At 38.1% G+C, this 13972-nt stretch overlaps 1 protein-coding gene across 5 annotated transcripts in view; it reads right to left on the bottom strand.

The window, feature by feature from the left end:
* TSGA10 (testis specific 10) overlaps nt 1–13972 on the bottom strand; it is a 151245-nt gene that overhangs the window by 78145 nt on the left and 59128 nt on the right. For all 5 annotated transcript variants that reach the window (XM_029937176.1, XM_029937178.1, XM_029937175.1 and 2 more), the window contains 2 exons: nt 3938–4053; nt 984–1138 (listed from right to left, as the gene is read on the bottom strand). In XM_029937176.1, coding sequence (XP_029793036.1) covers nt 984–1138; nt 3938–4053 — 271 coding nt within the window. The remainder of the gene's footprint in view (nt 1–983; nt 1139–3937; nt 4054–13972) is intronic.

Here is a 13972-nt window from a genome sequence, read left to right as displayed (position 1 = left end):
CTGTCATTGTTCCCTTTCTCTAAATCTTATCCAGGCTATTCCTAGTCATCACAGGGCAGTCCAGGCCCAATCACTTCCTGGAAGGCTCACTAGGGATCTTCCTTCTCTCCTAACCCAATCCCCAAGGTGAATTAGGTGTATTTATGCCTAACTCTACTTGCACATTGTGCACACATTGCTATGGCACTTAGCACACCATCATGATAGCATCTTAACTTATCTTTCTCCCACTTATACTACAGGATTTTGGAAGGCATGCCCACTCATCCTCAGTTTCTAACATTATTCCTGGTACATTTCAATTAATGTTTGTTGAATGATGAATGGGTGGATGGGAAAATGAATGAATTCGATCCCCTAGAGAGGGAAAAGACCTTATTCCAATGATGCTGCCTTTGCTTAAATCATTGGTGGAAAGCAGTTTAGGAACTGTCTTCAGGAGTGGTTTATTAAATAGAAAAGGGTATCAATATTTCTCTGCCACTTTCGTAACACTTTTGCTATTGTTGTTTGAACAACCAAAAAGGTGGGATGGAGATTGTCATCTAGCTTTACTCACCAGCTCCATATGATCTATTCTCAAAGGCTGAGGATGATGTAAACATGTGCTCCTCGTTTTGAAAACAATTACAAGGGCAGCTTTAATGTTCTTAATGTTTAGTGCTTCCTAAGGTGGCCTCCTGAAAACATAAGTTCTGATGTTCTTTACAAAGAAATCAGTTTCACTGCTTTATTACCATGCTTCACATTTTGATATTTGAATTAGGTTTTATAGTGAATGTTAATCACAAATTGATGGAAGAAAATCAATTTAAAAATATTAGCTAGTGGATTTGAACACATAGTTCCTAAGACTATAAGGAAAAATTTCAAAATCAGATTTTATAGTTTCAGCTCTAGAGGAAAAACATAGAGAAAATCCTATTATTTTATTCAGATTCAAGTTCAAATACTTCTTTTAAACCACAGTTCTCACAACATACTTTCATTGCCAAACTCTCTCCAAGGGATGCAATGTTCTCAGATTTTTTATCCAAACACGCTTGTAGGCATTCCTTTTCTTTAGCCAGATCGTTGAGGGTTGCACCAAGAATGCTGATTTCTTCTCTCTGGGCAATACTTTGCCTGGTAAAATTATCTAAATATGTAATCATAAAGGCATTGTTTTAATCAAGATTTTCTTTCTAATTCAAGCAAATTGAAATACTTTTCAAAGTAAGTTCTCCTGTATTATGTTCAAGTACTGTGTCCCAAATAAAAAATGGATTTTGTTAGTGATTAAAAACTAAGATGAATCGTGAAATTCTCAGATGAATCATGAAATTCTCAATAACACATAACTGTAAAAGCACAATTAATACATTTAAATTAGAACAGTAAAGGAATGCTCTATATCACAAATTCTCAAAGTAGATTTACATGTGTGGTGGGGGAGGAGAGGGTGAATGGACAAAATGAGTGGAATAGGAAAACAAATTGTGACTTTTCTCCCTGTAATTTCCCCCTCCCTCCTTCTAGTGTAGGATCACTGTTGTATATAAGTTGGTAACTACAAGTTCTTAATAAATATTAAATTAGGTCATTTTCAGAGTCAAATGTCTCCTGATATTCTGATTTTTCTAAGGTAGGTTAATAAGAATTCCCAGAGGGAAAAAAAAAATCCCAGGAAGTATGATTTGATTTGTGATAACACTAGCAAACCAATGTCAATATTGAAGACCTGACTGAACAGTAATAGTTTCCAAGTTGTGGTTTCTCACCCACCCCCATTGGCATCATCTGGGAACTTGTCAGAAATATAACTTCTTAGGTCCCACACCAGACCTACACCAGGAATTCTGAGTGGGCAGAGCAATTTTTGCTTTAACAAGTACCCCTCCCAAGTGATTTTAATGTATAACAGTTTGAGAACCACTTGAGGAAATTAATTATGATACAAAAGCCTTGGCCATATCTTACTGCAAGGAGCCTAGCTCCAGTGATGTTTATTAGCACTAGAGGTGATCCTGACACACACCGAGTTTGGAAACCATTGTCGAGAACTCTACAAGGGAAGCTCTGCTAGACCTCTGTGTAAATCCTTGCCAATAGACATCCAGTGCAGTGCTAAGAGAGGTAACACCGTATACCAAGAGGTTGATCTACATAGTACTTGAGAATCCATCATGTCCCTTTTCCAGAGAGAACTGTCATTAGGGCAAACGGCATGCTTTCGGTGTTCTGACATTTGAGTCCATTCCCACTGGCAATAACAGCTCTAGTATCTCCTAGCTTTAAAAAAAATTCTCAACTTCATGTCCCACTCAAGCTCCTACACCATTTTTCTGCTTCTGTTAATACATAAGCTTTAAGAGACTTCTATTCTCTCCTGTCCCTATTTCCTCATTTCCCAGTCATTCCTCAACCTACTCCATCTTCCACATCCAATAGTCCATTCACAATTTGTCACTGTGACCAAAACCTCCAGTGTGCCAAATCCAATCAATAGTTTTTCATTCTCATCTTATTTTGCTTCTCAAATGTATCTGACAATTGTTTATACTCTCCTTTTAAAAATATTTTGCTCTCTTGCCTCCCCAAATAACACTCACTTCTGGGTTTTCTTCCTACTTCTTTGGTTTCTTCTTACTCAGTCCTGGATCCTCTTCTCCTCATTCTCTATATTTTCCCTAGGTAATTTCATGGTTTCAAAATATCATTTATATGCTGATGTGTCCCAAATGTATATCTCTAGTTTAGATTTCTCTTCTGAGATAAAAACTTATCTACTTAACGGGTTACCTTACATTTTTACTTAGACTTAAACTATCCAAAAATGAGTTCTTTTGTATAGTTCTCTTGTAACATTTCCTATCTCAATAAAAAGCACCTCTACTAATCTAATTTTTTATGCCAGACATTTTTGAACTACAAAAAAAAAAAAAAACTTAAAAATATTGCCTGCTTACAGGGCACCTGGGTGGCTTAGTTGGTTAAGCGTCTGACTGGCTCAGATCATGATCTCATGGTTCATGAGTTTGAGCCCCACATTTGGCTCTGTGCTGATAGCTCAGAGTCTGGAGCCTGCTTCAGATTCTGTGTCTCCCTCTCTCTCTGTCCCTCTCTCTGGTTGTACTCTGTCTCTCTCTCAAAAATAAATAATAAACATTTAAAATTTTTAAATATATATATTACCTGTTTGGGGGCACCCAGGTGGCTGAATTGATCACATATCTGACTCTTGATTTAGGTTCTGATTTGGATCAAGATTCAACTACTGCTCCATGCTGGATGTGGAGCCTGCTTAAGATTCTCTCTTTCTCTCTCTCTCTCTCTCTCTCTCTCTCCCTCCCTCCCTCCCTCCCTCACCCTCTCCTTCTCCCCTTCTCCCCCACTGGCATGCTCTCTCTTCTCTAGCTCTCAAGAAAATACATTCCCTGTTTTTAATGAGCTTTTTTACAGTCCTGACCAAAATTTTACTTTACAGTTCGAAGGAGTTTAAGTTAATGACCATATTTTCATATAGATCCCTGGTAAGAAACATAAATAGGATACTTTATAAGAACAGTTTTTCTCTATGAACCCAAATGATAAAATAAATATAGCCAATAATATCTAATATACATATATTTTCCGCCCAGTAATATACAGATAGGCACCATGTTTCATTACAACAGCTATGGACAAGCCACATGGTACAAGGTGTAAAGTTACAAAGTGTCACAGCTTTGTTTTTCATTGAAAAAAATATGATGCCCTGTCTAAGTATTTACGGTCCTAAATATAAGGGGAAACTTTTACTATCAAAGAAATACATATTTTTCATTAGTTTTTATTCATAGACTTTTAATTTACAGGCCTATTTCTAAGTTTATCTGTTATAACTGAAGAGAAGAAAACATTTTCTACCAGACTTAAAAAATATATATTTTATATATATGTAAAGGGGAAAACTCACCAATTTTTTCATCCAAGCACATAATTTTCTCCTGAGTAAGCTGTAGTTCATATTTTTTCTTAGCAAGATGTCGCTGAGTATCAGAAAGATCTTTTTCTGTGTTTTCATATAACAGTCTGTAAATGTTTTAATAATAAAACTAATTCTGAAAATTTCATGTTTTAGCAACTTTTCAGTGTATTTAAATCTAAAAACTGGCAAGGCCGGTTATATGCATTTTTTTCTTTTTAATATTCTCTTTATAAAACTATATTGTAGGAAGTTTGGATAAAAAGGGACCCTCAATTCACCACTCCATAAAAAGCTACTATTAGCATTTTAGTGTTCACTATTCAGTATTTTTTACAATGTGTATTTTAAATTGCCATACTATAAATTCAAACTGAATCCTGAGTTTTCTTATTTACACTTAATCTTTAATATTTTTCAGTCCTATAACACATCTTCCAAATCACTCTTTTCAGGCTGAAAAGTATTTTAGAGCAATAGCCATTTTCTTTTAGGTAAATACAATCATTTATTTAAGTACTCCTCTATTATTAGACATTTAGGTTCATTTTTAGTTTTTCACTATTACTAATAAATTTGTGATGAACAGAATTTCATTCCACAAACATTTATTAAGTGTCTAATATGTACCACGCACAGTGTTGAGGAAGCTAGGATGAAGTAGGTGGGCGCTGGCTTGTCTTCAAGAAGTGCATAGTCCATAAACAAGCAAACAGACTATAATTTCTGGCAGTATGGAACCTACATAATCTGAAAGTCCTCTCAACAGAAAACACATAGACATACTGAATAAAATGTAAGAAGCATCTCTTTACTATGTAAGAGAAATCAGAGCAGTAAGACTATGAACTAATGTTATAGTATATATGGTTGGGATTTCTCTGTCTCATTAGCCTAAGGTCTTATGTTTTAACCTAGAAACAGAAGATGAGGACATAGAGATGTCTGCAACACGAGCATGAGAACTAAGACCTCCACATAAAGCACTAGCTCTCTCACTAGAGAGCTATACCATTAGTGAAAAGGTCAAACTAAAGTAAATCAGCTTGTCAACCATTACTAGGCACAGGAAAACAGTAACAATTAAAAGTCTTTCTTGGGAATTCTTAATATCAAAATAAGAAATCTAAATAAAATCTGGTTCTAGGCTGGTTATACAATCTAGAACACTTGGTAGAAAAAACACACAAATTCTCTGAAGGGATATACTCTCAACCCACATACAGAACTAAATCTCAGACAAAGACCTGTTGAAAAGAAGCTCCCAATCTAAATTTCAAAAGCATATTAAGAAATAACCTATGGGATGCCTGGGTGGCTCGGTCGGTTAAGCAACCGACTTCAGCTCAGGTCATGATCTTGTGGTTCGTGGGTTCGAGCCCCACGTCGGGCTCTGTGCTGACAGCTAGCTCAGAGCCTAGAGCCTGCTTCAGATTCTGTATCTCCCTCTCTCTCTGACCCTCCCATGCTCGCACTGTCTCTCTCTCTGACCCTCCCCTGCTCGCACTATCTCTCTGTCTCTCAAAAACAAATAAAAAACATTTTTGAAAAATAACCTAAACTTAATGGGAGTCAAGGAACACAAAATTAGAGCCCCAGAACTTCATATTATAGCACTATCAAATAGAAACTTAAAAACAGATGTGTTTAAGAGATCTCAGCAAGATGGCAGAGAAGTAGAGGGCTCCGTACTTTTTTTGCCCGCAGGCATCTCTAAAACCAGGAAGGCCTGAAGCCGTAAGACGGGGAACCGCAAGAGTCTGGGAGGAAAAGAGATTGAGTCCACTAAGACAGCTTCATGGGTGCATGATTGCGAAAGGAGGAAGATAAAAATGGGCTGGGACCTGAAGGCCTGGAAGGGAGGGAGCCCCTCCACGGAGAGTGGCAAAGAGACAAGGGGAAGAGAAAGAGCAGCTGAAACTGCTATAAACTGTCTCTGGAGAAGAGAAAAACCTCGGCCCCAGCAGGGATAGGGATCCTATCATCCCACCTGTAACCACAGGGTTACAGATTTTTTTCCTGTACCTTTGGTGCTTTCCTTGGGCTAGGCGCCCAGGTCCCAGGCAGCACCAGGAGAAAGAGCACCCCTACTCAATCCCCAGCTAGGAAGCTCCCCGGCCTGCAGGAGTACATTTCAGACAGTATCATTAAAGTGAGCAGACTAAGATCTGGAAACAAGGCAACACTTGGGAAATACAACTCGGCCCACCTTGGCTATGCCCGTGGCAAAGGGAGATCAGATTCAAAAGAGTGTGTTCCAATGCTTGGTTCGAGAAGGAACTGGGGCACTGCCATTTTTCTCCCTACAACCATCAAGTTGGGGCCTCAGAGAGCAGCTGGGGGGGGGGGGTTGGGGGGGGAGGAACCATAGTGGAAGTGAGATCTGCCTACATCAAACCATGCCCATCCGCGTTGGAGAGCTTTTTTCCCCCCAGAGCCCAGAACAAGACCAACATTGATGCATTGCCGTGATTAGATCAATTCTTGCTATTTAGATATATTCCCCTATCTCATTCTTATCTGGGCACATGGGACATTGATTTGCCTAAGTAGTCAGACTTAATCCATTCTCTTGAAGCTACCCTCCTTTCTCTCTCTCTCTCTCTGTAATGAACAAACTATATAGTTTCTTTGGGTAACATTATCTTCATTTTTTTTTCTCGCCTCTTACCACATTCTCCTCTTTCTCTCTCTCTGAATTAAGCCTTTTAGTCTCTCTGCCTGTTCACTGTTCAATTTCACTTCCTCCCCACCCCTCTCACTTCTCTCTTTGTATATGCTCTTCCAAGCACACTGCCTCCTCCCTGGTCTTTATTTGTAGCTGGGATTTCTGGTTTTATGCTTTTAACTGCCCTTTGTCTTTTGTTGTTTTTGTTCACCCTCCCGCCCCTTTTGTTTTCCCCTTCTGGTTTGCTTGTTTGACTTGTCTGGGTGCTTACATGCTTTTGCTCCCTGTGTGTTTGTCTGTCTGTTTTCCTTTTCAGGGCTACCTCAAGAAACAAGCCAAAGTACACATGGTGGAGAGTCCAAAATTTCAATATGAGTGGGAAAATAAAATAAACAAAGGCACAACAAGAGACCTAAGGGACACCATTAAAAGAACACCTCCTGAACAGACAGGCCCTGGAGAGTCAATGAGCCTCCTTTAATATAGCAACACTCACAGGTGCAGAGTGCATAACAAGCTTTGAAAACTGACAAAAGGGGCGCCTGTGTGGCTCAGTCGGTTAAGCCTCTGGCTTCAGCTCAGGTCATGATCTCACGATTGTGGGTTCGAGCCCCACGTCGGGCTCTGTGCTGACAGCTAGCTCAGAGTCTGGAGCCTGCTTCGGATTCTGTGTCTCCCTCTCTCTCTGACCCTCCCCTGCTCATGCTGTCTCTCAAAAATAAATAAAAATTTAAAAAAATTATTTAAAAAAAAACTGACAAAAGACAGACAGAGAGCCAAAATGATGAGATGGAAAAACCTTCCTCTAAAGAAATTCCAGGAAGAAGTCACAGCTACAGAGTGGCTCAAAACAAATATAAGCAACATAACTGAGAAAGAATTTAGAACAACTGTCAGAAAATTAAACGCTTGGCTTGAAAAATGCATGGAAGACATCAGAGAAACTATTATTACAAAGACTAAGTACCTTAAAAGTAGTTGTGACATGGGGCGCCTGGGTGGCTCAGTCAGTTAAGTGTCCATATTCAGCTAAGGTCATGATCTCACAGTCCGTGGGTTCGAGCCCTGTGTCGGGCTCTCTGCTGACAACTCAGAGCCTGGAGCCTGCTTCTAATTCTGTGTGTGTCTCTCTCTTTCTGACCCTTCCCTGCTCACGCTTTGTGTCTCTCTCTCTCAAAAATAAATAAACGTTAAAAAAATAAAAAAAATAGTTGTGACGGATTTTAAAATGCTATAAAAGAGGTGTGTAATAAATTGGAGATGGCCACTGCACGGATTGAAGAGGCAGAGAGGAAAATAGGTGAACTAGAAGACACAATTATAGTAAAAGAGGAAGCCAAGAAAAATAAGAGATAAATTGACCCAGAAGCAGAAAAGGAGAATTCAAGAACTGACTGATACTATCAAACAAAACAAAATCCATATCACAGAAATTCCTGAAGAAGAAGAAAGAAAGAAAGGCGCTGAAGGGGTACTTGAACAAATTATAACCAAGAACTTCCCAAACCTGGGGAAGAAAACAGACATTGAAATCCAAGAGACACAGAGAACTCCCCTCAGACGTAACTTGAATTGGCCATCAGCATGATATATCATAGTGAAACTGGCAAAATATAAGGATAAAGAGAGAATTCTGTAAGCAGCTAGGGATAAAAGGGCCCTAACATACAAAGAGAAACCTATCAGAGTAGTTACAGACCTATCTAATGAAACTTGGCAGGCCAGAAAGGAATGGCAGGAAATCTTCAATGTGATGAACAGAAAAAGTATGCAGCCAAGAATCCTTTCTCCAGCAAGCCTGTTATTCAGAATAGAAGGAGAAATAAAGGTTTTCCCAATAAACAAAAATTGAGGGAATTCATCACCAATAAAGCAGCCCTACAGTAAATCTTAAGAGGGACTCTATGAGGGAAATGTTACAAGGAACACAAGGTACAAGAGACATCACTACAAGCATTAACACTACAGAGAATACAGTGATTCTAAACCCATATTTTTCAATAATAACACTGAATGTAAATGCACTAAATGCTCAAATCAAACTAAATAAGATAGCAGAATGGACAAAAAACCAAAATCGATCTATGTGCTGTCTATAAGAGACTCATTTTAGACCTGAAGACACCTTCAGATTGAAAGGAAGGGGAAGGAGAAATATCTATCCTCCGACTGGAAGTCAAAAGAAAGCTGAAGTTGCCATACTTATATTGGACAAATTGGACTTTAAAGTAAAGGCAGTAACAAAAGATTAAGAGGACATTATATAATAATTACAGGGTCTATCCATCAGGAAGAGCTAACAGTTATAAACATCTATGCACCGAATTCGGGAACACCCAAATACATAAAACAGGAAATCACAAACAGAAACCATGTTATTGATAAGAATGTGCTAATTGCAGGGGATTTTAATAATCCACTTACAGCAATGGAGAGATCAACTAGACAGAAAATTACTAAGGAAACAATGGACCTGAACATATGGATTTAACAGATATATTTAGAACTCTACATCCTGAGGCTAGAGAATTCATGTTCTTCTTGAGCACACATGGTACATTCTCCAAGACAGACCACACCCTGGGTCATAAAGCAGAACTCAATAAATATAAAAGAAGTGAGATCATACCATGTACACTTTCAGATCACAATGCTATGATTCTTTAAATCGATCACAGGAAAAAGTCTGGAAAACTTCCAAAAACATGGAGATTAGAGACCATCCTACTAAAGAAGAATTGGGTCAATCAGACAATAGGAGAAAAAATTAGAAAATATATGGAGACAAATGAAAATTAAAATACAACAATGCAAACTCTTTGGGATGCAGCAAAGGCAGTCCTAAGAGGAAAGTATATTGCAATCCAGGCCTATTTCAACAATCCAGAAAAAGTGCAAATACAAAATTTAACAGAGCACCTAAAGGAACTAGAAGAGGAGCAGCAAGAGCAGCCCAAACCCAGCAGAAGAGAAATAATACAGATCAGAGCGAAAATAAACAATATAGAATCCAAAAGAACAGTTGAACAAATCAATGAAACCAAGAGTTGGTTTTTTGAAAAAATAAACAAAATTGATAAACCTCTAGCCAGGCTTCTCAGAAAGAAAAGAGAGAGCACCCAAATAGACAAAAACATGAATGAAAAGGCGTCTATTACACCCAATCCCTCAGAAATACAAACAATTATCAGGGAATACTATGACAAATTATATGCCAACAAACTTCACAACCTAGAAAAAATTGACAAATTCCTAAACACACAGGCACCACCAAAATTCAAATGGGAAGAGATAGAAAACCTGAACAGACCCATAACCAGCAAATAAACTGATTTAGTTATCAAAAATCTCCCAACGAATAAGAGCCCTGGGCCAGATGGCTTCCCTGGGGAATTCTCCCAGACATTTAAAGCAGAGTTAATACCATTCTTCTCAAGCTATTCTAAAAATTAGAAATAGAAGGAAAACTTCCAGACTCATTCTACAAAGCCAGCATCACTTTGATTCCCAAACAGGACAGAGAACCAACAAAACAAGAGAACTACAGGCCAATATCTTTGATGAATACAGATGCAAAAATACTCAACAAGATACTAGCAAGTCTAATTCAACAGCATATAGAAAGAATTATCCACCATGATCAAGTGGGATTCATTCCTGGGCTATAGTGCTGGTTCAATATTCACAAATCAATCAATATGATACATCACATTAACAAAAGAAAAGATAAAAACCTAATTATCCGGTTGACAGATGCAGAGAAAGCATTTCACAAAATACATTATCCTTTCTTAATTTAGATCCTTGAGAAAGTCAGGATAAAAGGAACTTAAACATCATGAAAGCTATTTATGAAAAGCCCACAGCTAATATCTTCCTCAATGGGGAAAAACTGAGGGCTTTCCCCCTGAGATCAGGAACACAATAGGGATGTCCACTCTCACCACTATTGTCTAACATAGTGCTGGAAGTCCTAGCATCAGCAATCAGACAACAAAAGGAAATAAAAGGCATCCGAATTGGCAAAGACGAAGAGTGAAACTTTCACTTTTCGCAGATGACATGATACTCCACATGGACAACCCGAGAGACTCCACCAGAAGCCTTCTAGAACTGATCCATGAATCCAGCAAAGTCACAGGGTACAAAATCAGTGTACAGAAATTGATTGTATTTTTATATACCAATAATAAAGCAACAGAAAGAGAAATCAAGAAACTGATCTCATTCACAACTGCACAAAAAACCATAAAATACCTAGGAATAAACCTAACCAAAGATGTAAAAGACCTGTATGCTGAAAACTACAGAAAGCTTACAAAGGAAATTGAAGAAAACACAAAAAGTAGAAAAACATCCCATGCTCATGGATCAGAAGAATAAACATTGTTAAAATGTCATATTACCCAAAGCTCCACATTCAATGCAATGCCAATCAAGATTGCACCAGCATTCTTCACAAAGCTAGAACAAACTATCCTAAAATTTGTATGGAACCACAAAAACCCTGAATAGCTGAAGTAATAATGAAGAAGAAAACCAAAACAGGAAGCATCACAATCCCAAACTTTAACCTCTACTACAAAGCTGTCATCATCAAGATAGTATGGTATTGGCACAAAAACAGACACATAGACCAATGGAATAGAATAGAGAACCCAGAATTGGACCCACAATTAGCCAATTAATCTTTGACAAATCGGGAAAGAATATCTAATGGAAAAAAGACAGCCTCTTTAACAGATGATTCTTGGAGAACTGGACAGCAACATGCAGAAGAATGAAACTAGACCACTTTCTTATACCATACACAAAATGAACTCAAATGGATGAAGGACCTGAATGTGCGAAAGGAAACCATCAAAACCCTAGAGGAGAAAGCAGGAAACAACCTCCTTGACCTCCACCACAGCAATTTCCTCCTCGATATAGCCCCAAAGGCAAGGGAAGTGAAAGCAAAAATGAACTCTTGGGATCTCATCAAGATAAAAAGCTTCTGCACTGCAAAGGAAACAATCAAGAAAACTGATAGGCAACTGACAGAATGGGAAAAGACAGTTGCAAATAGCATATCAAATAAAAGACTAGTATCCAAAATCTACAAGGAACTCACCAAACTGCACACCCGAAAAAGGAATAATCCAGTGAAGAAATGGGCAGAAGACATGAATAGACACTTCTCCAAAGAGGATATCCAGATGGCAATCAAGCACATGAAATAATCCTCAACATCACTCATCATCAGGGAAAAAAATACAAATCAAAACCACACTGAGATACCACCTCACACCAGTCAGAGTGGCTAAAATGAACAAATCAAGAGACTATAGATGCTGGCGAGGGTGTGGAGAAACAGGCACCCTCCTACACTGTTGGTGGGAATGTAAACTGGCACATTCTAAAAAACAGTGTGGAGTTTCCTCAAAAAATTAACAACAGAACTCCCCTATGACCCAGCAATAGCACTGCTAGGGATCTACCCAAGGGATATAGAAGTGCTGATGCATATGGGCACATGTACCCCAATGTTCATAGCAGCACTTTCAACAATAGCCAAATCATGGAAAGAGCGTAAATGTTCATAACTGATGAGTGGATCAAGAAGTTCCATGGCAATGATAAAGAAAGAAATCTTGCCATTTGTAGCAACGTGGATGCAACTCGATGGTGTCATGCTTAGTGAAAAGTCAGGCAAAGAAGGACAGATACCATATGTTTTCACTCATAAGTGGAACAGGAGAAGCTTAGCAGAGGATCATGGGGGAGGGCAAGGGGGGAAAATAGTTGGGGAGAGGGAGGGAGGCAAACCATGAGAGACTCTTGAATACTGAAAACAAACTGAGGGCTGATGGGGGAGGGGAAGCGGGGTGATGGGCATGGAGGAGGGCACTTGTCGGGATGAGCACTGGGTGTTACATGGAAACCAACTTGACAGTAAACAAAAACAAAAAAGAAGAAAGAAAAAAATAGATGAATTTACAAAAAGAGATAGAAGAATATGTAATAAGAAAAACAGCTAGATTTTTAAAAGAACTTCAGGAAATTAAACTAAAATCATTGAAATTTAAAAAAAAACAATATCAACAGATAAGTTTAAGAACAAAATAAACACAGCTGAAGAGACAATTAGTAAGCTGAGAAAAAAAAAACAGATGAGAGGAAATTACCCATAATAGAGTACAGATAAAAAGAAAAATACAGAAGTCGCTAAGAGACATAAATAACAAGGTCCAATATTTATCTAATTCCAGGAAGAAAAAACACAATATTCAAAGAATTAACGGCTAATAAAATACATGAAAAATTAGGCTAAGGAATCACCAGTGAAAAATATAAATACCAATAATATAGGAACATAAGTCCTGGGAAGAACAAAAGAAAATCTGTATCCATTAAGACAATTACAAATGGGGGAAGTGAAAAGACTTAATGGGAGTGAAGATTTCTACACATAAACTGATAAAATGTGGCACCAATAGAGTGATTAGTTACATATTAAAATGAAATCCCTTTTTAATAAAAACTCTCGAGAATGTTGGGATAGAAGGAACTTACTTAAACATCATAAAAGTCATTTACGAAAAGCCCACAGCCAATGTTATCCTCAATGGGGAAAAACTGAGAGCTTTCCCCCTGAAATCAGGGACACGACAGGGATGTCCACTCTCACCACTGTTGTTTAACATAGTGTTGGAAGTCCTAGCATCAGCAATCAGACAACAAAAGGAAATAAAAGGCATCAGAATCAGCAAAGAAGAAGTCAAACTTTCCCTTTTTGCAGAGGACATGATACTCTACATGGAAAACCTGATCGACTCCACCAGAAGCCTTCTAGAACTGATCAGTGAATTCAGTAATGTTGCAGGATACAAATCAACGTACAGAAATCAGTTGCATTCTTATATACTAAAAATGAAGCAACAGAAAGAGAAAGCAAGAAACTGATCCCATTCACTATTGCACGAAAAACCATAAAATACCTAGAAATAAACCTAACCAAAGATGTAAAACACCTGTATGCTGAAAACTATAGAAGACTTATGAAGGAAATTGAAAAAGACACAAAGAAATGGAAAAACATTCCGTGCTCATGGATTGGAAGAATAAACATTGTGAAAATGTCATTATTACCCAAAGCAATTTACACATTCAATGCAATCCCCATCAAAGTTGCACAAGCATTCTTCTGCAAGCTAGAACAAACTATCTTAAAATTCATATGGAACCACAAAAGACCCTGAATAGCCAAAGTAATATTGAAGAAGAAAACCAAAACAGGAGGCATCACAATCCCAGACTTTAGCCTCCACTACAAAGTTGTCATCATCAAGACAGTATGGTATTGGCACAAAAACAGA

Source organism: Suricata suricatta, chromosome 4, assembly GCF_006229205.1.
Source record: "Suricata suricatta isolate VVHF042 chromosome 4, meerkat_22Aug2017_6uvM2_HiC, whole genome shotgun sequence".
NCBI lineage: Eukaryota > Metazoa > Chordata > Mammalia > Carnivora > Herpestidae > Suricata > Suricata suricatta.
The sequence above is the reverse complement of the archived record's forward strand: the minus strand, read 5'-3'. Positions and strand labels throughout refer to the sequence as shown.